The following is a 24833-nucleotide window of genomic DNA, read 5'->3' as shown; positions in this document are numbered from 1 at the left end:
TATCAAACAAAATGCAAGTGCCCTCCCTAATGTGGTAGTTTCAATGTAATTGAACCCCATAATCTCATAGGGAGTGGCACTATTAAAAGTTGTGCCTTTGTTGGAGTGGGTGTGGCCTTGTTGGAGGAAGTGTGTCACTGTGGGAGCAGGCTTTAAGGTTCCCTATGCTCAGGATACCATCCAGTGTCTCAGTTGATCTCCTGTTGTCTTCAAGATGCAGGACTCTCAGTTCCTTCTCCAGCACCATAGCTGCCTGCATGTTGCCATGCTCCTCGCCGTGATGATAACGGACTGAGCCTCTGAAGGTGTAAGCAAGCCACCCTCAATTAAATGTTTTCCTTTTAAGAGTTGCCGAGGTAGAAAAACAAAAGAAAACAAAACAGTATCCCAGTACTCAGGAGGCAGAGGCAAACAGATCTCTGTGAGTTTGAGGTCAGGTGGTCTACAAAGCAAGTTTTAGGGCAACATGGAGAAACCCCAGTCTTGAACCAGCCCCCCCCCCCCCCCCGAAAAAAAAAAGAAGAAAAGAAAAAGAGTTGCTGTGGTCATGGTGTCTCTTCACTCTTGAAACAACAGAAACCCTAAGACGCCCAGCCAAACTGGCTTTAGTCTCGTCAGGTGTGGTGGCTTGGGGTACAGCAGCAGGCTGAGCCCTACAAGTCTGAAATTGACCTGATCTACAGTGAGATCCTGTCTTAGAACAAAGTAAAGAAAAAAACAGAGAAGTTCCATTTAGATATGGCTTTGGCTCCACCTTCTTTAGCTCTTCCACTGGGTTTGATTTGGTCACACTACTGTGTGCCTGTGTTGGGAATACCACACTGAACCACGTTAGTAGTTACATGCTATGGGAACTCCTTCAGCCAATAGCCTTTAAGATACTGTGAGGTTTACCCCTAAGTAAAGAAACCTTTATTATACTTCATTCTGAGCTAGTGTGAGACTATTTTATTATCATCTACAGTTATAGCTAGTACATGGTGTTAAAATTAAGGCAATTACTGAAAAACAACGAGGCTGGGCATCATGGGGCACAACAGTTACAAAGACACTACCACGCCCAGATAAAGCATCATGTTTAGCCAAAATCTTCAAGCAAGAAAGCTTCAGCACTTCAGGTTGACAGTGTCTGGCACACAGTCATATAGCTTTCATTGATTTGACTTGTGAGTTGGGACAATACCCTCTCTCCCTGTAACACAGGCCAGGTGGAACTTATGACAGCCCTCTTCCTCGACTTCCCTGAGATTGGAGGGGTGTGCTTCCCCCTGTGACGTAACTGATTCTTACTTGGCTCTTTGTTAGGTCTTTTTTTCCTGTTATAAATGACCGCGGGATAAAATTAAAGCATAGAAATACAGGGTTCCTTTGCTTGTAAAGAGAGAAAGGAAAAATCAAAAGAAAAGTGTCAGGTCTTCGGGGACACAGGAAACTGCCTTTCTTTCTGTTTAGACACACTCAGCTTCTCACCTTGGCTTTGCTCACAGAGCTGTGTTTCTTCTCTTAATCGGGATGGGTCCTTTGCCTTTGTACAGGGCATGCCTTAAGCCCAGATCCGCCACTGTTTCATAACCACTGTAAAGTCAGTTGGCTGCACTCCACAGCACCATGTCCAAACGTCAGGAAACGGTTTTCAAGTGATGTTAGCGTGGGAGGAGCCTACTTTGCAGCGGCTTGCTTAGCCAGAGCTGAGCACTTTGCATGCAGGCTGCTAAATTCCACTGGTTCTGTCTAAAGGGATCAGCCAAAGAAACTGGTTGTTTTGTGTTTTCGTTTTGTTTAACTTGCCAGCTAGCCTCAGCATTTACTCTCTGTGGAACTTAAGTGGTCTAGTCATCAGAGGAAATAGCAACGTTCTGAGTCCTTATGTCTCCCAACCAATGGTTCCTATGAATTTTTAAGCTGTTTCGGGCTGCTGAAAACCTTGTGTATCTGCCTTTAATGATGTAATCTGGTTACATCATTGTAGTTGTAAAGATGAGGCTGCGGTGGCTGAACAGTCCAGGCTCTCTCGTCCTCTCTCAGGAGAAAACACTGCTGTACTGTGAAGTGCACATCATTGCTTTGTTGTTTTGTTTTTCAAGACAGGAATTTGCTGTGTAACAGCCCTGGCTGTCCCGGAACTCTCTCTGTAGACCAGACTGGCCACAAACTAACAGAGATCTGCCTGCCTCTGTCTCCTGCCTCTGTCTCCTGCGTGTTGGTATTAAAGGCATGCGCCAGCACACACTTACATCACTGCAATTCATTTGACTAATTTGCTGTCGTCTCCCTTGCTTCATAATGGAGCAGCTAAAGTTCTTTCCAAATGGTACTCAGCTGACAGGGCCCAGTAGAAAAATGAAGAACAATTTCTACCCAAGCACTCATGAAAGATTTGAATAGAGGAGTCTTCACTAGTGCTGATACCTGGAAATAGATCTAATGCCTCCCATCCAAAGGCCACCAACTATGTCTCTTAATCCTATGTAGTTGGGCAGGAGGAGTAAATTCTAAGGTAGGTTGCTTAGGGCCAAAAGGACTAAGGTAAGACTTGGAAAGTTTATCTTGAAGCGACAGGAGACCACTGGATATTTCTTAAAAAGGAAGGAAGAGACATAGAGGTGATGTGTAGATTCAGCCAGAAGAAAGGAAGCAGCTCTCCAGAAGGACTCACAAGCTGCAGGAAGAGGGGTGCAGAGTAGCCTGTGAGGTGTGGGAGAGGGGAGGAAGGGATGCCCAAGGTCAGAGAAAGGAAGAGCTACAGTGATGAAATCAGGGGGCTGAGGGGAGCTGGGATACGACAAGGGACTGGGGACAGGATACGGCCTGAAGGATCAAAACTGACCACTGGTTATAAGTCCAGCTCAGAAGGTCTGGAAATGCCAAGGGGAGAAGAATCCTTGCCAAATGCTGTAGGGGCCAGTGTTGCTGAGCTAACTCATGCTTCTCTGTCTTTAGAAATGGGAAATGGTAGTTAGAAATACAGATGCTGTAGCCCAGGCCCGTGTTTTTACTACGTGCCTCTGGAAAGCCAGACGGAGCCTTGGTTTTTCCCCTCACTGCTGGGGCAGGTCCCTTCCTTGGACATTGCACACCGCCAACAGGGCCTGTTTTCTGCTGACTTTCCTGTCCCTGCTACCATGGTATTTAGCAGCACTGCAGAAAACTTGGTGTGGCCTGCAGCCCTTCACCTGAACCTGGGCCCCATGCTAAGGTGACTCAACAACCTCCCAGGGCTTTGGCATCCAGACATAAGCAGAAAGTTTCTCTCCGACCTTAGACTCTGAAGCTGTGAGGTGTGGCTGGAGAGGAGGAGAGGCAGAGCAGGGCTCTCCCTTAGTGACACAGAACACACTTAATCTCCAGCCAGTCACCGAGTCCTGTGGCTCACGCTGGCAACCTTCAGGTCTAAGTATGCCAGTGATTCAGGTCTAAGTATGCCAGTGATTTCAGCTTTGCATACTTGAAAGTTACTTTTGAGGCTGACGAGGTTTTCTTCTGCGTGTTATTCTGTCTGGTTGGAGCTTATACATCAGACTCAGGACTCAGTCTCGAGTGTGGCTTTCTTTTCTTTGATATTTCTGCTTTAAAAGGCCTATGCTCTGGGCATAGGAAGAGAGAAGGCAAGTCAGAGTGTGTGTGGTTTAGCAGAATGTTCTTTCCAAAGATGGCCACTAGGGTCTCCTCCTGTTGTGGGTATCTAGGATGTTCCTCTTCGATCCAAGGGGACCTTTCCGGATGCCTGGACCAGGTGTGTGGAAATGATGGGCTGTGATTTCTAGAATGCCCTTTGGCCTGTTCTTTATCACTTGGACCCTAGCTGCTGTGCTACGAGGGAGTCCATGCCTTGTAGAAAGCCTTGTCTAGGTGTTCTAACTATAGCTACAACTAAATTCCTAACAAAAAGACATCACTCCTCACGAGACTGAGGAAACCTTAGCTGACTTCAGAAGTCAGCTGTCCCTTGACTACAGCTTTGTGAGGAACTGTGACAATCTCCCAGCTAAGCCCAGTCAATGTCAAGACTTAGGGCAATAACAAAATGCTGGCTGCCTTAACCCGGCAGAAGTATGGCGGAACCAACGGGGTAGCGTGGCATAAGAGAACACCTCAGAACTGGCTAGTTTGAAATAAGCATTTTGTTATTCTCATGGTTCCTAAATCAGATATTAAGGGCAGAGCTAGGCATGTGTCCCTGTGGGTTGGCCTTGGTGACAGGCTTCTTCTTCAGTCACAACTCTGGATCCCTGGAATTCTGTGCAGTTTCTCCCCCTTCCTTCCTCCCTTTCTTCTTGGAGTCTCATCCTCAGGGTCTCTGCACACAGCGTGGTGGTCCCCAGGGAAGCGGGCTTCGGGGGGGGGGGGGGACAATGACTGCTGGGGCGCTGAAGCCAAAGCTGCCACCAGATCTTGGTCTAGAGAAAGAAGAGGCTGGAATTATATCTATAGAACTCTGTAAGATCCTTCCAGATTCAAGGAGATGAGAAAAAGTCCACTTTCTTGAGGGGATGAGTGGCAAAAAAGATAATTATGACCACAGGGGACAAAGTAGAACCAAAGCTAACATGTCAACATGTTGCCTCACTAGAAATCTTGCTTTATGAATGAAGATGCTAAAGCTAAGAGCAGTTAAACAGTTTGGCCAGGGTTGGATAACTTGCAAGTAAGTACTGGCACTCAGGCTCAAATGTAAATCTGAAATCTAACCAGGAATTTTCTCTACTTTGCTATTCTTTCTATCAGAATTATGAGATATATATCATTTATGCTGTTTTCTTAATTCTCTAGTGCTGTCTTTAATAAGGAATCACACACACACACACACACACACACACACACACACACACACATTGTAGCTCTATACGTCTTGGGCCATAGTTCTATCACTGAACCCACCCTCATAGCCAAGCTCTGCTAAACCACCAGATGTTGTAGAATATCACTTTAGCTAAGCAAAGATGTGTTGCATTTGTTTATGCTACATTTGTTTAATGATATAAAGATGTGTTGCTTTGCCTGCCTAAGGCACCTGATTGATGCTAAATGGCCAATAGCTAGGCAGTAGAGTGATAGGTGAGACTGGCAGGGAGAGAAAATAAGTAGAAGGGGAATCTAAAAAGAGAACGAGAGAGAGAGGCCCCATAAATATACAGAGAGAGAGAGAGAGAGAGAGAGAGAGACCCCATAAATATACAGAGAGAGAGAGACCTCACAAACACACCCACATACACACACAGAGAAGAGAAGAGAACAAGGGAGAAAGGGAGATATACTTGGGGCTAGACAGACAGACAGACACCAGACAAACACTGAAGAAGCAGGAAAGTAGGATATTCAGAATGAAAGAAAGGGGTGGGGGTGGGGGGGAAGAACCCTGAGGCAAAACACAGATAGAAAGAAACTGATTAATTTATGTTTAAAAAAACTAGCCACAAACAAGCTTAAACTAAGACTGAGCATTCATAACTACTAATAAGTCTCTGTGTCATGATTTGGGGGCTGACAGCCCGAAGAGAAAGCCTCTCCACTCAGGTTCAAAGAACTATTTAATTCCACAGAAGGGTGGAACAGTAATATTCTCTGCACGCAGGCCCATTTCTTATTGGGGATGATTCCTTGAACACTGACGGGAGGGCTCAGAGTAGGCTGGAATGCGGCCTGGAGGGCATTGAGAAGATGGTTGAATTACAGTTAATCCTGAGAATTGAGTGAGTCTTGGTGCGTCAGCTGACTGATGATTCATTGGGTCTCTCTATAAGTGGTTAAGACTGAGTGAAACTGGGATTCTGGGCTGGAGAGAGGAAGATCTGGGTTAAGATTACTGGCTGCTCTTCCAGAGGACCTGGGCTCAGTTCCTGGCACCCACGTGACAGCTCACAACCGTGTATAACTCCAGCTCTAGGGAATCTGGCTCCCTCTTCGACCTCCTCAGACACAGATACACATACAGACCAAACACTTGCACACATGGAGTAAAAGAAAGCAATTCTTTTTTAATTAAAAGATTGAGATGCCTTCCGATTTCCGGGTCTGATTTGTTTAGATAAAAGTGTGACACGGAAGCTTCTTGAAGGTGGCCCACTGTTTTTGTGTGCTTCCCTCTATGAGTAGACCCTCGCGTCAATGCTTACAATTTATGTGTGTGTTCTGTAGATGCTGGGTCAATACAGATTAAAAACATGAAGACAGGCTGGGTGGTGGTGGCACACATCTTTAATCCCAGCCCTCAGGAGGCAGAGACACGTGGATCTCTGTGAGTTCGAGGTCAGCCTGGTCTACAGAACGAGTTCCAGGTTGAGCTCCAAAGCTTCAGAGAAAGCCTATCTCGAAAAAACCAACTAACAAACCAAACAAACAAACAAACAAAAAAAAAAAACAAAGCAGAAAACATGAAGACACTGGGTACTCCAAGATCTAATTAAAGCCATTTCTGATGAAGCAAGCTATGAACACTAATTAAAACATTTCTGGTAGAAATTTAGTCTTACTTCATAATTTCCAGTTGCATTCCTTTTTTTTTTCTCCATAATGAAGTAAGATGCTTTAATTTTCTTCTCACGGATTTTATTTGGATGAGGTCAGGAATTGGGGGATTCCTCTCCCATTACTTGTGCTTCCAGCAGCCTCCCTCTGTGGCCTTGACACACTGTAAAGAGGTGTCCCAGAGCCACAACTCTGCTGCTACACACCAGGCTTGACAGAGGGGGCCCAGGCTCACGAAGCCCTTCCCTCCTAGCATCCCGCCTCTCTTGCCCTGGGCTTTGAGTGGTTCTGAAAGTCTACGGACTGGTACCTGATACTGCAGCTTCCCCACTCCTCTGGCCTTCTTGATTGCATCAAGGAGTCTCTTCGCTGGGTTTCAACTTTGCAGGATCAGATTTAACAAATAAAGCTCAATAGGTTGGCTGACATTTGAGAACCCCTGAGGAAATCTTCTCTTGAAAGCCTTGGAATCTTCTGGAAGGTTATTGATTTGTTAGTGATACTTAGAACCTCTTCATGTCTTTCCCTATTGGACTGAGCCCTGCATGCTCCTACCACTTTTAAGACGTCCTATCTAGTAACTCCATGAAGATATGTTCCTATTTTAGCATGGAAATAAGTGGGAGGAGGAAATAAAGGAATTTCATAAATTCAGACACAGGCACATTTTAGCGAACACATCCAAATAGCCATGTCTAGAGCTGGATGGGTGAATTACAACATCTTGGCATAGTAAAAACGAAAACAGATTTAAACTTTGAATACAAATACCAAAAAATGCCTGTGGTCTCCTCTGCTTTCAGAAGGCATCCAAGAGATGGGCACTGCTAGCTGAGGCTCACAGTGAACTAAAATCATTAATCACAATAAATCAGGGTAGAAAAATCGTTCTTTCTCTCAATCATAGACACTGGTAACCCAAAATCCTAGTGTTTCTTCCTCTACCCTCTAGCTTTTTTCTCTCTCGGCCATAGCTTGTTTCTGTCCTCATTTCTTCTAATCCCTCGTCCCCTGGAACATTGGTCTCCTGCTTAGCCTCTGACTTCAGGGCTCTCTGCCTCTTAGCTGGACCTCACTTGACATTCCTTGCTTCCTACATTCCTCGGACCTTCTGCAGCTCGCCCCTCCCCCTCACTGACCTGGATTCCGCATTCCTCCTCTCGGGTTAACCAGACCCCAGCTTGAAAGGTGAGTCCAGCAAGCCAAAGAAGACTCTCTGACTCTCTGACATATGACAGGCTTGCTCATGCCCAGCTCTGCCACATCCCGGCTGCTGATCTTGTGAAGTCATCTAGCTAGTTACCTCCTTGACAAATGGGACTTCAAATAGCCCGTTTCTTTGACGTTTCTTTGAGGATGAAAATACCGACACACTGTAAAGCATAACATTTGGCCCATAAAAAGCACTGAAATATTAGGTGCTGTTCTTGCTATAATTAGGGAGCATTCCACATGTGTGCCCACACTGCTAACACTACTACATATGAACGGTCTCCAACGTTGGCTTTAAGCCAAAGACTTTTACAATGAATTTTCAAAGCCCTGCACATTGTGGCCTCTCTGTGATTTTTCTGACCTCATTGCCAACAGCTGTCTCCCTGCTCTCTGCACCACACAAGCACACACACTCCCTCTGCCACAAAGGCACCTTACGGCCCTCTCCCACCTCAGGGCCTTTGCACTTGCTGTGGTCCACACCGCTCTCCCTCTCTTCCAAGTCACAGGATCAGTATCATCACTGTGGCAATGCCGGCCCCGAGCAGCCCATTTAAAACCGTCCCATCGTTTCTCCCAGCTTTATATTTTCCTGCAGCGTTTACCACCATCTGACACACTGCTTCTAATCTCTCTTCACCCCACCCAATACACATCCTTGAACACATCAGGAACGCAAGTTCATGAAGGCAAGGGATTTTGTCTGTGTATTTGTTTCTCCAATGCCTAAATTAGCCTGGCACACAGTAAGTCCTCAGTAAGTACTCGCCAAAGAAAGGTTAAGCCCTCAGACAAACACTGGTATCACAGTGGGTTTTCCTTGGTTTCTGCAAGCATGGTTGCTTGGTTTCTGTATTCGTGTGATAATAAATGTTTCACTATGTTTATTACTCTGTATTTCTCTAGAGAATGTGTTTAACGCTCTGAGATTTAACCAGATGCTGTAGTTCAAAAACACATTTTATTTAATGGACTGGAACTTGACATTGTAGATTTGATTGAATGACTGCAAAAATTGTAATGTTCTGCAAATGTTTGAAAACTGCATCCCCATCGTGTTAAGTTACTCCAAAAAAAAAAACTAAACCTTTTGAAAATTTAAGAAAAAGTAAATTAGAGAAAACTCAACACAGAACTCTTACCATCTTATATGATGGAATGAATAATCTATATTTTAACATCATGCAAATCTTGCTATTTTGCTGGCACACTGGAGACCTGCAAAACCCTGCCTTCTGGATAAATCCACTAAGCTATTGGCATGGCTCATAACCTACATGCAAAGACCAATGATCTCAAAAGTCGGTACTAGGGGCTGGAGAGATTACTCTGCAGTTAGGAGAGCCTGCTGTTCTTCCAGAGAACTTGAGTTTGGTCTGAAAAAGAGGTTAGTCATTTGTTTGGGTCTTTCAAAAAGGCCAGTACTCCAGCACTTGTGAGACAGAGGTAGGCAGATCTCTGTAAGTTCAAGGCCAGTCTGAACTACATAGTGAATTCCAGGATAGTCAGAGCGACATAGTAAGAATTTGCCTCAAACCAAACAAAACAAAATGCCAGTTCTGGAGGAACAAACTCATGTAGGTTAGTTCTGAAAAGGTCTTTCCGAATCTGGGAAAGAACATTTATCAACTTTGATTAAATAAATTGTATTGTCTAAAGCCAGGAAGCATGCTTGTATCACGAAATTCTTACCAAGCCCGTAGGAAACACCAATCAAATCCAAATTCTCTTCTATATCACTAATGTGATTTCAGGACAGCGCCACTGGCCAGCAGATCATGTACTTACTCACTGATGTAATGTGGAGTGTGTAGCGTATTGTAAGTCACTGGTAAACAGAACCTCCCATTTGAAATAATAGAGGACGCACATGTGAGAATGGCCTGTCCTAGGGCAGCAGAGGCCACTGCCAAGTGGAATCTCCTGTCTGTATTTGGAGAAGCCTCCCTCAGAGGTGGTGCCACACCTGTGAACGCCTCTGATGGTGATGAAGATCAGCATCCACAAACACGGGAAGCCTGGAAAAGGCTTGATGATGAGAAGGCACTTCCAGGATGGAATCGGGTTCCTAGCCAGTCCTGGTCCATCCAGTGGGTTATGTTAAATTTTGGATTTTTATTTATTTATTTATTTGTTTGTTTGTTTTTGTTGGTTCTCAAATCCAAGGCAATGCAGAGAGAAGAGAAGAGAGAGAATAGCTCTGCCAATATGCCATTGTTGATGTTCCTGTCCTGAGAGAACTCCTAGCTTGGTGTCCTATCCAGTCATCTTTGTGTGTATCTGGTAGATGAAGCCTTTGGCTATTACTCTCTGGCCTCTGGGTCTGCCTGAGAAACCCTGCGTGCCCAACATACATTTCAAATACCTTGAGTTTTTATTTGCTTGTTTTAGCTTTGGAGGGAGTGGACACTGAAAAGTTTTTGTGCCCTGATAAACCTCTCAGCCGACACAATAATCCAAATCAGACCAAATCAAACCAAATTAGAAAAAGCCCAGGTTTAATGGATACTAATGCTTCCAGGCCCCCAGAGAGAAGATGGGAAGGAAGACCAGAAAACCACGTATTTGTTCTCGGGGCATTTTAAATACTCTGTGGGAGTAGTCTTGAGCCTCGCCGTGGAGGGGTCATCATTTGGTAGGCTTTCTCGGAGGTAGAGTCTGGATTGAGGCAACTCCCAGGGGAGGGGGCTTGGGATGGAACTTTCACTCAAACATTCCAGGCCCTTTGGATATTTGGATGCCAGGGACAGAGGTGAAGCTTCCACCCAAACAGACACTGACTCCTCTAGAGTTTGGGAGGGGTAGCAATCCAGCTGGTGCAGCTTATAAGCTGTGTGTGCATCAGTCCCTTACAAGATTGCAAGGACGAGCATTTTAAGGCAAATGCTTACCAAGCCCATTAGCTCCTGAGTCTATGTACATAACACCTTTTTCTTCCCTTTGATATAAGGTTCATTGCCAAGCTCATGTCTTCAGGAAGAATTTCAGCTTTCCCTCCTCCTTGAAAGACGCCTTTCTTTTCTTCAGCCAACATTGATGGGCCTGGTCTGAAATCTACCCTTTAAAAATATCTTGAGAACAACTCCCCAAATGGAGTAAATGCTTCTCTCATGGTTCTTATCTTACGCAAACTTTCTGTGCCACCTGGCCCTAGAGACCTCTCCTTTCCTAGGATATGTAGCCATAGGCAGACTCCCTCCTTTCCTACTTTTCTCTCTTTATCGCTCAGCTTTTAAAAAATTCCAAAGGGTCTTATCTTGCTGCGTGAGTGAGAGCGGCTGCTGCAGCACTTTGGAGACAATTATCTGCAAATTAGTGCGTATCCACATCAAACACAGATAAGATTGAGACACACACGCGCATTCAACAAATGCTGAAGGACTCACCCATGGTCTGACAGCTAATAGCACATCCTGTGGGTTTTTCTCTGTGACTGAAATGCACTTTGAGAAACTTTCTTCCAAAGCAACAATTTAATCTGTATTCCTAAACTTGCTAATTGATGCTTGGGACCTCTGTGAGATGTTTCTCTTTCCTTCACTACCTCCTACCTACCCTCAATCCATTCCCATCACCTGGCCTGTTATCTACCAAACCCTAACATGTATTTGAATTTTCAAATGTGTGCTTGCTTCTAAAGTCCTTTGATCTGTTGGTTTAAATCTTCACTGTTTTGGTTTTGTTTGTTATAGATTTGGGAGCTGGGTTTACTCTTCTTCCATACCATCATCATCATTCAGTATGCAAATGTCATCGTCAGTTGCCCTCTCTGTACTTCCTGCTTGCAGATCACTTCAGATTTCAGCCAAGCTCTTCAGCACAGCCAGCCTTTAGAGCCTCTTCCTGCTGGCCTCTGCCACTGTGCACTCTGCTTTCCCTTCGCACAGAGCAGCCTGCAGTGTCCTGCAGGGAGCACACCCTTTCCTGCCTCTGTCAAAAGCCTTTCGCCTCCATCCTTCCTCCCCATTCCATTCGTCATTCTAAAGACAACCCTGCCTCCAGGATAAGCACCTAGGCTGATGGGCAAGAAGGGTGGTATCCATCCAATAGCTAACAACCTGTTCTTCCCCTGAAACACTCACTGAACAAATGAATGATTGCATTCCTCTAGTGCCTCCCGCCTGCCAGGCTCTGCTCCGTGACAGCAGCACTGGAAGTGTTGCCTGGGAAGTGATCAGAAAAGATTTCTGTTGTTACTGCTGGTGATGGACAGCCGTCCAGAGAACACAGACCCACTGTGAGTTTGGTGCTGATCTTAGCCCTTGTACTGTAACTGTGTTGTACTCTCTCATCACCCTCAGCCCTGGAAGTGTCTTGAGGTCAGAGCCTGAGTATTTTGCCAGTTTCAAGGTCAGGGGCTTTCAGTGCAGTCCGTAATCTAACCCCACAGCGACACAGTGAAGCCAGTATCACTACACGGCTTTATAGATCAGGGAACAAGATCGTAAAGATATGAAACAAGTTGTCAAAATTACATAGCAGTGTATGTATGTAAACCAAGCCCAGCCCCCACAGCTGCCTGAGCCAGAGCCCCAACTTTAATAGCTGCTTGGTGAGAGGAGTGCGCCCCCCCCCCCACCCTGGGCACCTGGAGCCATAGGACTGTAGTCTGCACACAGTTTTTGGTAACCCTCTGGGTACACAACAAAACTGTAATCCACGGTTAGGTATACATAGACACCGCCTTTCATCCTTGTGACCTCCCTTAACCTATTGGGGACTAGGGAACCAGAAAGTTTGAAGCTTGCCAGCTCCCTGTATTACAGCATCTTTCAGATTAGAGACCTTTGAGCTCCATCTCTTAGGTAAATAGCCGATTTCTAAGTGCCTACCCCCTTTCCCCGAGGTCTGGGGACTGAATGGATGTGAAGGTCTTATAGAAAGCCAGAAGGTGGGTGGGGTGGGACTGTTGGTCCCATGCTTCTCTCTCTCTCTCTCTCTCTCTCTCTCTCTCTCTCTCTCTCTCTCTCAACTTTATTTTATGTACATTGTTGTGAAGGTGTCATATTCCCTGGAACTGGAGTTACAGACAGTTGTAAGCTGCCTTGTGGGTGCTGGGAATGATTGAACTCGGGTCCTCTGGAAGAATAGTCAGTGCTCTTGACTGCTGAGCCGTCTCTCCAGTCCCTGTGGTGAACTCTTCAGCAGCACCTACACACTTGGCTCTGACACTGTGTCCCTTTTCTCACAGCTAGCTATCTCTCCTATTTGAGTTCCTGTGAACTTTTCGTGTCCCTCGGCATCTGCTGTGATAACACCCTTGCCATCACTACTATCATTACCTGAGCTTCCTGAAGTGTGGTGACACTGTGACAGGCCACACCTTGTTAGGAAAGGGGTCTGCACTGTGATGGAGCCATAGCTTGTAAGCATTCTTCACTGGGGAGCAGGGCTGGACCTTATCAAGCAAGGAGGTCTTCACTGGGACAGGCTGCACCTCTCTTGGGAATGAATAGGATTAATGAGACGTTCCTTCAACTATAGCCATTCCCTAGACTTCTCAGTGTGAAATGAGACCAAAGGACGTCCCCTAGATTTTGGCAGGACCTTCAGCCTATTTGATGTCTCTTCTAGGAGACAGACTGGGAAACTAGTTGCCTTTTGATTGATTGATTGATTGTTTTAACCTTTATTCCTACATTCATTTGGTTGGGCCTTGAAAGGATGGGTTTTTCTCTGCCTCATTCCATCTGTATTTTCCCATATTGAATCATACTCTCCCCAAAGTGGGATTTGCCTTCCTCTTTCCCCCAAGGCTAAATTGGAGACTAGCTGCCAGGTAACCTGATTTATGTGAGAGGAACGAAAGGCATCTGTTTAATGTTTTTAGATTATTACCCCTGTTACCCCCGCATCTTAGAGGGTAATGGCCGCTCTCGGGAACTCTCCGGTCCCTTTATAGTAGCAAGGCTCTGAGCGGTCATAGAGGAAGATTTACAAGAGCTTGAGAGTCCACTATCCCTCCCTTTTCAGCCTACTGACTACATTTTTGGTCATCACTCCCTCCTTCTTGAACAACCGGACAAGGGTGGATAGGCAGGGATGTTTACTCTGCAGACTGGTAGAAATGAGTTTAAAGCGATGGACTGGACATTCAAATTTTGACCAAATTAGTCCTCACCATCATGCCAAAGTGAGCTCCATGAAAGAACCCCCATTGAGAGGGCACGGTGGGAAAACAGTGCATTTGATCCGCGGGCGCTATTTCAGACCGACTACCGGAAAGGGAAAGCTTCTGCGAGAGGAAAGAAGTCAGTGGAGAAATTAGCAAGTGGGTCAAGTAACAGAAACAGCAAGAGGAAGTGTGTGTCGAGTTGCCTCCTAACGGCCACAGTCCCAGCTCCTTTTAGCTGGCTGTTGGATGGGAATGACACCCGGTGTACTTCTTGAACAGCTCTCCGTGCTCCTAAGGAAGTCTTCTGTCAGAACTGGATCCTGATTGGATGAGAAAAACAACTATCATGAGATGGATTCAGAGGAAGGAAGTTTTTGTCCTGTGGAACTAACTGAAAAAGCAGAAAAAATAAAATTATTAAAGTCACTGGCCAAAAGTCGAGTATAAAATAGAAAGGAAATGGGGAGGGGCTTGCTCGAGATTATCATTACCATCTGTGCTGTGGAACATTTGATTCCAATCCCAGAAGGTTGACACAGAAATAACTCATAACTGGGGACACATGCTGTTGAATTTTCAGGAATGACAGAATTTTTGTTATTAATATCTGTATCACACTATGGGGACCATGATAGGCCACATAGTGGCCAATGGTGGAGGAAGCCGTAACTGGGAACTTTGCCCTTTATCCTCACTCATGTGGGGCTTTTTACACCCCCAAATTTTCTTCTTTATCCACTTTATGGATATCCAGAGAGAGCTTCTAACGAGTAGAGAATCCAGACCCTCTTCACTCAGGAAGCGACAGCGCTGGTCCTCGGTGGGGGCTGTTTATTATCGAAACCCCAGGCTTTGCATGGTACTTGCAATTCTGTACGCATTCATCTTTTCATAATATTTTGGACACGTACTGAAATACTTCATACCTAGGTTTATAACATCACAGGTCACTAGTGGGTGGTCACACTGTTAAAAAAAAATGTGTCATTTACTAGCCTTGCTTCATCACTTCCGGTGTGGTCTTTTTCTAGCATGTCCGTTTTTAAATTGGGGATAATGGTTCCTGACTTACAGCAAATTATTTGCAAATACCATTTGCACTGCTGAAACAGCCTGAGCGTTGAGCTTCCAAATGTTAAATGAGGTGGTCACTTGTCTAATCCACATATCAATAAAGGACAGAGAATTGATGATAGGAATCAAAGGGCAGGGAAAAGAAATAGAGGACAGCTGAGCCTTGGGGCATAGATAATCCTAGAATTTGGTAATTTGAACAAGGTGATTATAAGTTCAAGATTAGCCTAGTCCTAACACAAGCCTGCTTTTATAAAGGAAAAAAAAAGGTTTCTCTAACGGTGATATTATAAACTGGTGATTACATAAATAATTTTTTTAAAAAAATCACAATTGGTAAATTATTTTGTACAGAGTCATTTAATTTGTAACGGTCGTCCTCACGGTATGGTCTCAGAAGATGTAGTTTCCATACAGGTTTTATTTTTCTGCTTCTTTTAAGCAGGAGGTGGCTGCTTTGGAGAACAGAGGACAAGGGAAAGCTTAACCCTTTTAGTCCCCCACCTTCCCTAGAAGCTAGCCTCCAGGTCTTTGTGGGTTTGTCCTGCAACCTGACCACGTTTCCTGTCCTGGGCCTTGGAGCTACCCCAGGCCTGGGCATGAATCCTTTGTGTGTCCAGCTGCAGGGGCAGCTTGGTCTGAGAGGAAGCAGCTAAAGGAAGAGCCGGTTCTCACTCCGGCTCAGGGCGGGTCCACGCCAGATGCCGGCCAGCCCCTTGCTCTGTAGCCTGCAGCCCCGGGCGCTCACGCTGAGCCGCTCTGCGTGAACCTCGGCAAGTCTACGAGTTAGCGGGTTGCTATGGCGACACTGGGCACGTGACCAGTCGCTGCCGCTGCTGCAGGCGCCCTGACGTGAGAGGGAGTGGCCTTCGAGGGCGTGGCTTTGGGAGGGCGGGGCCGGGCGCGGAGCAGGAGCAGAGCGCGGCTGCAGAGTGAGCAGTAAGCAGCGGGGAGACACAGCCCTTCGCCCCAGCCAGCCTCCGCGTGTGTTCCCTCTGTCGGGAGAGCGCCAATGCCTGGGCCGACCCAAACCTTGTCCCCAAATGGCGAGAACAACAACGACATCATCCAGGATAACGGGACCATCATTCCTTTCCGGAAGCACACAGTGCGCGGGGAGCGGTCCTACAGGTACTGGCACGGGTGGCTGCGGACGGTCCGTCCCGTTACGTAACGCGGAGGCCGGGATTGCTTGGTTGCAGGGTCCTGTGTCGGTGGGGTGAGCATGGAGGCTTCCGCGGGCGAATAGGTTTGTTGCCTGCAAGAGGTCTCCCTCCATCTCTTCCCTGCATGCCATCTTCCTGCATCCCCGAAGGGACACAGGCTCAGCACTTCCTCTCCTCCTTCCCTTTTAGCATTTAAAGGAACCATTAGGTGGCGGGCACTAAAGGAGCAAACAAACGGGAGAATGGCGAGAAAGGGAGGATGGTGAGGAGCGCGCTTGCGCTTAACCTGGGGAGCATGCAGGAAAAGATGGAATCCTCTAGATGAAGCTGCAGTGTGTGATGTTAAACCGCCAGATTGATGGAGCTTTGTAAGAATTCTGCACGCTGATTGGTGCAAGAATTGACAGCAGAGGTCACAGTGTCAGACATTCACCAAAATCTCTCCATGGAAGCCGAGGCTGATTAGAAAGAGCCTAGACTGTTTCAGACCTAGGGGTTAAGAAAAAAAAAAAAAGAAAGAAAAAACAAAAACAAAAAACCCCACAACGACAAAAAGGAAACCTACCAAAACCCAGCGCCGCTATGCATTTTCTGAAGAGTTTTATGGCCTCTGCATGGGTGGAGGAGTCCTTCCTTCTTATTTATGCCAGAAAGGTGATTCCTTATATTTTTGCTGAGGTCTGATTTGAGGATGGGAATGCTATGGGTCATTGTATTGTGAGCCTTTTGATTAATGAGTTGCCTGTGTCGTTGGCATCATTTTTGCATTAACATATCTGGCAATATGTTCCCATAGATAAGCTCATTAAAATTGTTTGCATTGTTTAATAAGGATAACAATGTGATGCAGAATGTAGCTTGATCTTAGGCAGCTCAAGGCCAGACGTACAGGGAGACGGATAGCTCAGATTGTATTTCCTCTGAAGTTCTTTTGTACTGAGGTGGTTATTTTTAAATGTAACCTTCATAACCACCAGCGATGCTTCTGCTTTAAAGTGGAGCACACATACCTGCAGGATGCAGCCTCTGAGCCAGTGAGCAACAGGAAATAACTACTTTTTAAAGTAAGCCTGCCATCTGAATTCTCAAATAATATTATGGGCAGAATATTCTGTGTTCAGATTCTATGTGCACATCATAAAGGAGACTCCCGAACTCCCCACTTCATTCCTTATTGAGCAGAGATACCATTTGTTGTCTCAAAAGGAGGGAGGTAAAAGCCACCCTCTGCTCTATTCCATCTCTGGCAGTTACATAAATACTTGAAGTTAATTTTGACTGCCCCCCTGAGATCACCCAGTCTCACATCTTATGGTTCCAATGACTAGAATTGGCAGGGCATCCTCACGGATTTCAAGTGATTGTTACTCTCGTAATGTAAGCCACAGTTGGTCCTCAACTTCTGGAACTTGCCTTTTGGGGATCCCACTGTTGGAAGGTCCCTCTCTTTTTCACCTTTCTCCACTGGGTGAACCTAGAAAGAGAATTTAAAAATAAACAAAATCAAGTTGCTTTGAAAGCTCACTTATTTGAACTGTTCTTGTAGGCAATAAATTTGAAGCCCTTATTTCCTGAGCATCTTAATCCCCGCTATGTCAGTAGCTGCTGCTCCTAGGATGGAGTACACATTTTACCACGTGGGCCAGAGGAAGTTGCCTAATTGGGTTTTATTACTCATATGAACCAACTCAAAGTGGTAATGAAAAACTGTTTGCCAAAAAGGTCAAATGGGCCCTTCTTGTGGGGAAAAAAAAAGATAGTGCTTTATGATGAAATTGTGTTTGTGTTTTTAATCCAAGTTATTCCTTCTACTTATTAAATGATTTCTGCTTTGCTTTTTGATGTTTTATGGTATCACCTTAAATTATATACAATTAAAACAAAGAAAACCCTAAATTTTTGGTAAAGATCTGACTACACTGGTAACTTCTCTGGAAACCCTGTGTTCATATTTTATAGACTACGATTGCTGGGCGATGTAGTGAGAGATGCTTTGGCTCAGGGAAGAAAGCTGCCGGCATAGCTCCATTGTGCTGTATGATGTACAGGACACCCTTGGAAACAGACACACTGGGTGTCTCCCTTGGCCTGCTTTCTTTCAAAGTGAATGAGCAATACAATATTAACTACTGCATAGTTTTTGGAGAGACCTAAGAGAAGGGGAAAAATGTGACACATTTTTCTATCCAGGAAGCATTCCGCCCTTACTTTGGCATCCTAAGACTGGAATAATGTAGCTATCTGGTTGCTGAGGAAACTTGGAAGGCTATTTGAAAGCCACAACAGAGATTTAACCAAGTAGAAGTTTGACCTTGGCTGTAGGCGAGGTAGCTTTCAACAGTGAGTGAGATATGCCTGGAAGTTTTCTGTGAGGTGCCTGAGAGAGCCTGAGTGTACTGAGGGCCCTGGCAACACCAGAAGCAGTTCTGATCCTGGCTGTCACTGATTCCCAGGTCCACTCCAGCAGCCCCTCTCTCGGGCTTTATTTCTTGACAGGGCTTCTTACCATGAAGATTATGTAGTCCTAGTGTTTTTGTTTTTGTTTTTTTCACTTTATGTCTGTTTTGCCTGTAAATCTATGGACCACATTCATACAGTGCCATCCAAGGCCAGAGGAGGGTGTCGTATTTCCTGGAACTGGTGGTAGAGAGAGACAGTTATGAGCCACCATGTAGCTCAGAGAAATGAATCCAGGTTCTCTCTAAGAGCAGCCAGTGCTCTTAACTTCTGAGCCATCTCTTAAGTCCCTTTAATTGTACTCTTAGAGAGATGGAAGGCCTAAGAGCATGCATGCAGGTCTGTAAACAGGGAACGTGCTCTGTTTCCAAAGAGGAACACTTTGGGGAGCGTAGACTGGAGTACGCCTCACCTTGCCGGCATTGCAGGCAAGAGAAGGCAGGGACCCCTAGAAAGGACAATGGCATTTCTCAAGGACCGCTAATGTGCAAGCGGTCACTCTGGTTTCTTTTAATTTCTTTTGCTGTTATTTATTTAGGGTGGGTGGGTGCACATACCACAGATGAGATTTGCTTGAGTGTGTTCTTTCCTTCACCATGTGACTTCTGGAGATCAAACTGAGGCCACTGGGCTTGGAGGCTAGCTAGCACCTTTACCTGGTGAGCCGTTCCCTGGGGCCAAGTACCAGATTGTTCACAAAAAGAATATGATGTGGTCCTGGTCTAGACATCATAAGGCAGATATCAATGCATGTAAACAGGGTCCATTTTTTACAGCCTGAAGTTCAATAGGTAACAACAAATCATGATCGAAAGCCCTGTGCACTTTAATTAGAAAGCAGGATCCCCTTTTTAAAATCACATCTGTGTTAGAAATTGCACTAGAAGCAGTCAGGTATCAAAATGACCCAGTAAAGCCATCCGCACACATTTCTACACCCACTGCACGACAGAGCGCCTCCAGCCCCCGCCTCCCCACCGCAGTTAGGAATCCAGATATTTTAAGAGCTGCTTAAAAAATAAATGTGGTGAGGGCCATCCAAGGTGACAATCTTTAATTCAAAGAGCGAATGAGTCGTGGCCTGGACCTCCCTGGAGAGGCTACTCCCTACAGCTCTGTTCTACGCAGATGCCGGTCGGAAATGAGATTTATTAGCTGGCCTTCTGCCCACAGCATCTTTGTTTGCATACTCTAGGCCTTTGAGACTGAGCATATAGAGAGGACCATCTCAGAATTGGTATTCCAGCATGCAACTCGTGTGTCTGAATACTTTAAGAAAAGAATTACTTGGCCCCAGGAAGTGAACTGTAAAGAAAAGTAAAAAAAAGGAGCTAATAAGCCTCAGATACTCATCTAGAACATCCAGCCTGCTTTGTTTTGTTTTTAAGTCAACTGTTGTTTAGGAACATAGAAAAATATCCTGTGTATAGATCTAGAAAATATAGGATTGTGACGTATGTTCCAATCGGTAGAAGCTATTACAGGGTGTAGGTTTCAGATGATACCCCGCAAGAACAACAGTTACACACACCAGAGGTCTGGCCTCACCTCTCTCCATTTTCCATCTGCGGATTAGCGGCAAAGGAGCGGTTTACAAATACTGATTTTGTCTTTAGTATTTGACTTAGGACTCCTAAAACCCAGGAGGTTACTTAATGCTGTGCTAGGCACTCAACTTTGAGACTTCTTTTGGGGGGACCTTCCTCAGAGCCTCTATGAAAGGAATGTGGATGCTTGTTACTTCGGGGGGAGGCTGGCCTGCTCTGTGGTGTCCTTTTGTGGTGCAGGAAGTCAACAGAGCAACTGTATGAGCTCGCCCTCTAGATTCAGGTTCGCTTTTTGGATGCAGCATCTTTCCTGTTCTTAGGGACTATGTGTAAGTGAAACAAATAATCTCTCAGTTTCCAGGAGAGGCAATTACTGGGTGATATAGACATTCCATTTGGATGGGAAAATTCCATAAATGTTTGATTGTCTTCTCTGGCCGTCGTCCGTGCTGGATGCCTCTTCAAGATCTCAAGTGCTAGCAAAGTCACAGGTTGGAATAGCTCATCCTCTATCTCATCCAGATTTCTTTGTTGTCAGTATCTTGGTCAGTCAGCTATGAGTAGTGAGTGGTTTGCATTTCCTGAGCCTACAGTGACACAAAGTAAGGAAAAACTCAAGACTTATACTCAGCAGCGATCAGGACAGGGAGATGTGCCTCTCCTGGTGGAGAAGCAGTGAGCATAGCTTGCCTCACGAAGGGGCAGACCCTGGGGTCGCCTTCATAGCCAGCAGTCTGATTCAGGGGCTAATGTAGAGCCCTTGTACTGTCTCGATCCTCAGAAGCGCGAACAGAGTACCTGGTCCATCAGTGTGAGGGATACAGGGAGATTGGTGTGGCCCAGGCAGCTACTCAGGCTGATCCCAGAGTCCTCATCCTGTCCAAGGTCCCAGAAGTGACCTGAAGTTTACCATGGCTCATCTGAGCACGTCTTAAGTTGTTTTCATTTCACTTTCAAGGACAAATAGATTTGCAACCACTTCCTTTTTGAAGATAACATTTTACATGATGAATTATGTTGGAATACTTAAAAGCTGGATGTGGTGGCACATGCCTGTAATCCCTGCACTCAAACTATAGAAAATAGAAGGATCAGGAGTTAAAGGCTGGCCTACCCTCTGTGAGCCCCTGTCTCAACACAGAAAAAGAAGGCGGTGGTTTCGGGCTATCTTTTAGCTATGTGATTATGTAATACCGATCCTGACCTGGTAATATTATATCCAGCCATATCGTATGCACTGTTTAGATGCCTGTCTCTTACAGCACTGCACACACACACACACACACACACACACACACCCGTGGTCTCTGAGCTTCCTGCCCGCTCATCTTGAGTCTGATTGCTTATCTTAGTACCTTTGGCCCTTCGTATTTATTACTATTTTGAGAGAATTCTTCCCAAGTGGAAACCCCCAATTACATATGCAGTGAATAAGTACATGTTATGCAACTTTTGTTTAATGAATCAAAATTTTTGTTACTTGCATCCCCAAAGATAGACTGTTTACTTTAATGAAAACAGTCAGTACGGCTGAGCAGACTTTTATAGACCTGCACAAAATAATTTCTCAATAAATTACTCCAAAAAAAGACACAGTATTTATTTTCCATCCAATCACCCCATTTTAATTAGGATTTTGCTCACTTGTACCAAGATAGATGTCCTTAAAAAGTCTTTTCTTCCTTCTGAAGGAGGAGGGGTTGGTGGCAGTGTTTAGTGTCAGTGCCCCTCAGTGCTTAGCTAGTTAAGAAAACGGGGTTCAAATCAGTGTTCCCCATGTGTCTGCCTCTAGCATGACTCTATCAGGTCGAATGACCATGCCACAAAGATCTGATTTTGGCCTTGACTTTGGGATAGAAAAGAGAGCAGGCGAGGGATTTAAGAAGGAAAGTAATTTGTATGCATGTGTGCACATGCATATGAACATGTAGCTGCACATATGTGCACATGGGCAAAAGTCTGCATCTTCAGTGCCAACACTATTGTTTCTTAAGTCACTGGCATCTGCAACATTCTATGGCAGAGAACTTGTGGAAATCTAAATTTTAATTGTATACAGGGGGCCATGTGTGGAAGTGTTCCCTGTAATCTTGGCACTAGGGATCTTGAATTCAAGACCAGCCTGGGCAACAGAGCAACTTTAATATATATATATATATATACAGAATTGACCTTGAGGGTTCCCAGGTGACAGTGCATCTCCCGAGAGCGCCTTGAGCGTCTGTAACACCTCACTTTGAAGACATTAATTCCTTGTTCTTTATTTAGTGCCAGCCTGCCTGGGCAAAGCCCTGAGAGGTAACTTGTCAGAGGTGGCAGAGGCATTGACATCTCTAGGAGGCTCTCTTATGTCCGCTGCTCACTCTGAGTAGGAACTGCGGCGTCCTTTTCTTAGGAGCCCTCCGTGATGGCTACAGAGTTTTCACTTGGTGCCGCACGAGTCACAGTCAAGTGGCGCTCCTGAAATGGGTTTCTCCTCTGCCTTAGTGGCTCTGCTGAAATGGGCTCCTCCGCCGCTACGTTCCTTACCACTCTCATCCGTCGTTCTAGAGTGCTCAAGCATGCTTCAGCCTGGAATAGTGAACTATTTTAAGTTGTCATTATCAACTTTTACACAGTTGCCATTATGTTAATATTTAAACCCAAATTTTCCCTTCAGCAAACAGACTTCCTTCTGTTGCCAGTTTGCTCATGAGGGCCCCTAGAATACAAGGGTAAATAATACCAGCGCCTCGCTGAAAGGGAGAGGCCAGAAGCCTAGGCAGCAACAAGGAGAGAGTCCTGGTGAAGGGGCCCAAAATGGAGAGACACCCCAGAGAAGACCCATGTGTTTGTTTTATGTTGGGTATGGCTGACATTGGCTCACCAGATTCAGCCAGACCTGGCCAGCAAGCCCCAGGGAAGAGTCTCCTTGTCCTCAGTTCTGAAAGTGTAGGCACGTGCTGCCACACCCTACTTTTTTGTGGGTACTGGGATTAAACTCAGGTTTTTATCTTTATGTGAACTTTACCCCATGAACTGTCTCTTTGCCTCTCCCTCTCCCCCATTTTCAAGCAAGGTCTTATGTAGCCCAGGCTGGCCTGAAATTCGCCGTATATCCAAGGCTGGTCTTGAATTCCTTGTCCCTCAGTTTCCTAAGTACTGGAGTTACAAGCATGTTCCATTCAGGACCAGCTACAAGTACTACTTTAAATGTTTTGTTCATTTGTTTGGTTGGTTTGATTTTGACTTTTCTAGACAGGGTTTCTCTGTGTAGTCTTTGCTGTCCTGGAACTCCCTTCTGTAGACCAGGCTGGCCTTGAACCTAGAGATCTGCCTACCTCTGCCTCCCAAGTTCTGGAATTAAAGGCATGCACCACCACTGCCCAGCTAAAATTGTATTTGTTATTTTGATGCATTTAGTGCATATGTTTGTGTATGCGTACGTGTGTGTGTGTGTGTGTGTGCGTGTGTGTATGTGCGCATGCACACTTGTGGAAGTCAGAGGACAGTTTTGTATAGTCTGTCCTCTCCTTCCACCTTTACACGGGTTCCAGGGATTGAACTTAGGTTACCGGGTTTGGACAGCAAGTGCTCCCCAACTGAGCCATCACACCAGCTGTGTAAGCACGGTTCTTACATTAGAGCTCCCCAAGTCACAGATGCGCAGTGTTCCTCTGTCATCCACCTTCCTCACACTCAGAGACACCCATCGTCCTTACTTCATTCGGCTTTCTCCAGTGCACACTGTGCTGGCTTGGGGGGTGTGTCCAGCCTGTTTAGTATGCTCAGTGACTCTTCACCTAACTGCACAGTCGTCCTCGGTGAGGATTGTTTTTCAGTACCCTCTTTGCAGTTTCCTTTTCTTCCTGTTTATTGAGCACCTGCTGCTTGTCACGTGCCGTGTGGGGTCCTAACATTGTACGAAGACAAGGAACTGCTGGTTCTCAGTCACTCTGACCACAGTCCTCTGGCCTCTGACCCACCTAATCTCCCACTTTAGGATAGTCACACACACACACACACACACACACACACACACACAGAGAGAGAGAGAGAGAGAGAGAGAGAGAGAGAGAGAGAGAGACTGACTAGGAATATCAGTATCTGCCCTTAAAGTAACCCGCAGGTCCCGTGATGCTGGCCGGGCAGCCAGCCATCCACAAGGAGCATGCCTTCCTGCACAGGCAGCCTCCTCGCCCAGCAGGCTGGATGAAGTCTGAGAGCACCCGAGGGACACTGCCAGTTAAGAAGGAACAAAGGACAGCTTCGCCTGCAATAACTTCACCGTGCTATAGCCTTGAAGTAAACAGACTCTGGAGCTTGTAACCAGACGGACTCTGCTAGAAAAGGAGGAAGCAGAAACAGGGGTCCCAGGAGGGCCGGCTTCTCAGGCAGATATGTGCAAAGTGTGGAGAAGAATGAAGGTTTCTGGGGTGAGTGTGTCCAGCTTTCCTCCCCTCTGTTTTTCTTTCACTCCAGGCAGAGTAAATTTGCTCCTCTAGCAATTCTAGAGTAGCAAATGCTATAAGCACTAAGTGAACCTAGGCTGGCTGTGGCCCCAGGCAGTCGGGATTAAATGGGCCTCCTTTAGATCTCTTACTGGGGCCTGAAACTCACGATAAATCTGCAAGGAATTGATTCTCTCTCCCTGGCTTTTCTGGAAGGCACACAACAGTGGCTTTAAGATGTCCCTATGAGCAGCACTGGCTGTTTCTGCTTCCTCAGTTCCTTCACATTTTCTGTCCAGATCTGGCACCTCCTTCCTACCGTGTATAGGGGTCTGGTGGGTGTTTAGAGTGCCCAGCCAGAGAG

The 24833-nt window shown here is 45.8% G+C and overlaps 1 protein-coding gene across 3 annotated transcripts in view; it reads left to right on the top strand.

Annotated features, from left to right (window-relative positions):
• Positions 1–24833, top strand: part of LOC121453322 (microtubule-associated protein RP/EB family member 2) — a 138171-nt gene that overhangs the window by 36804 nt on the left and 76534 nt on the right. Inside the window, exon 1 of one of the 3 annotated variants that reach the window (XM_041660001.1) lies at positions 15766–16000. The exons of the other annotated variants lie outside the window; for them this stretch is intronic. Within the exon in view, the coding sequence (XP_041515935.1) occupies positions 15882–16000 (119 nt within the window). The 5' untranslated portion in view covers positions 15766–15881. Of the gene's footprint in view, positions 1–15765; positions 16001–24833 lie in introns of those variants that run through there. 3 annotated transcript variants of the gene reach the window in all.

This window comes from Microtus oregoni, unplaced genomic scaffold (assembly GCF_018167655.1).
Source record: "Microtus oregoni isolate MIOR12 unplaced genomic scaffold, Mior012 000011F_ref0000422, whole genome shotgun sequence".
NCBI lineage: Eukaryota > Metazoa > Chordata > Mammalia > Rodentia > Cricetidae > Microtus > Microtus oregoni.
This window is presented reverse-complemented; position numbering and strand designations above follow the sequence as displayed.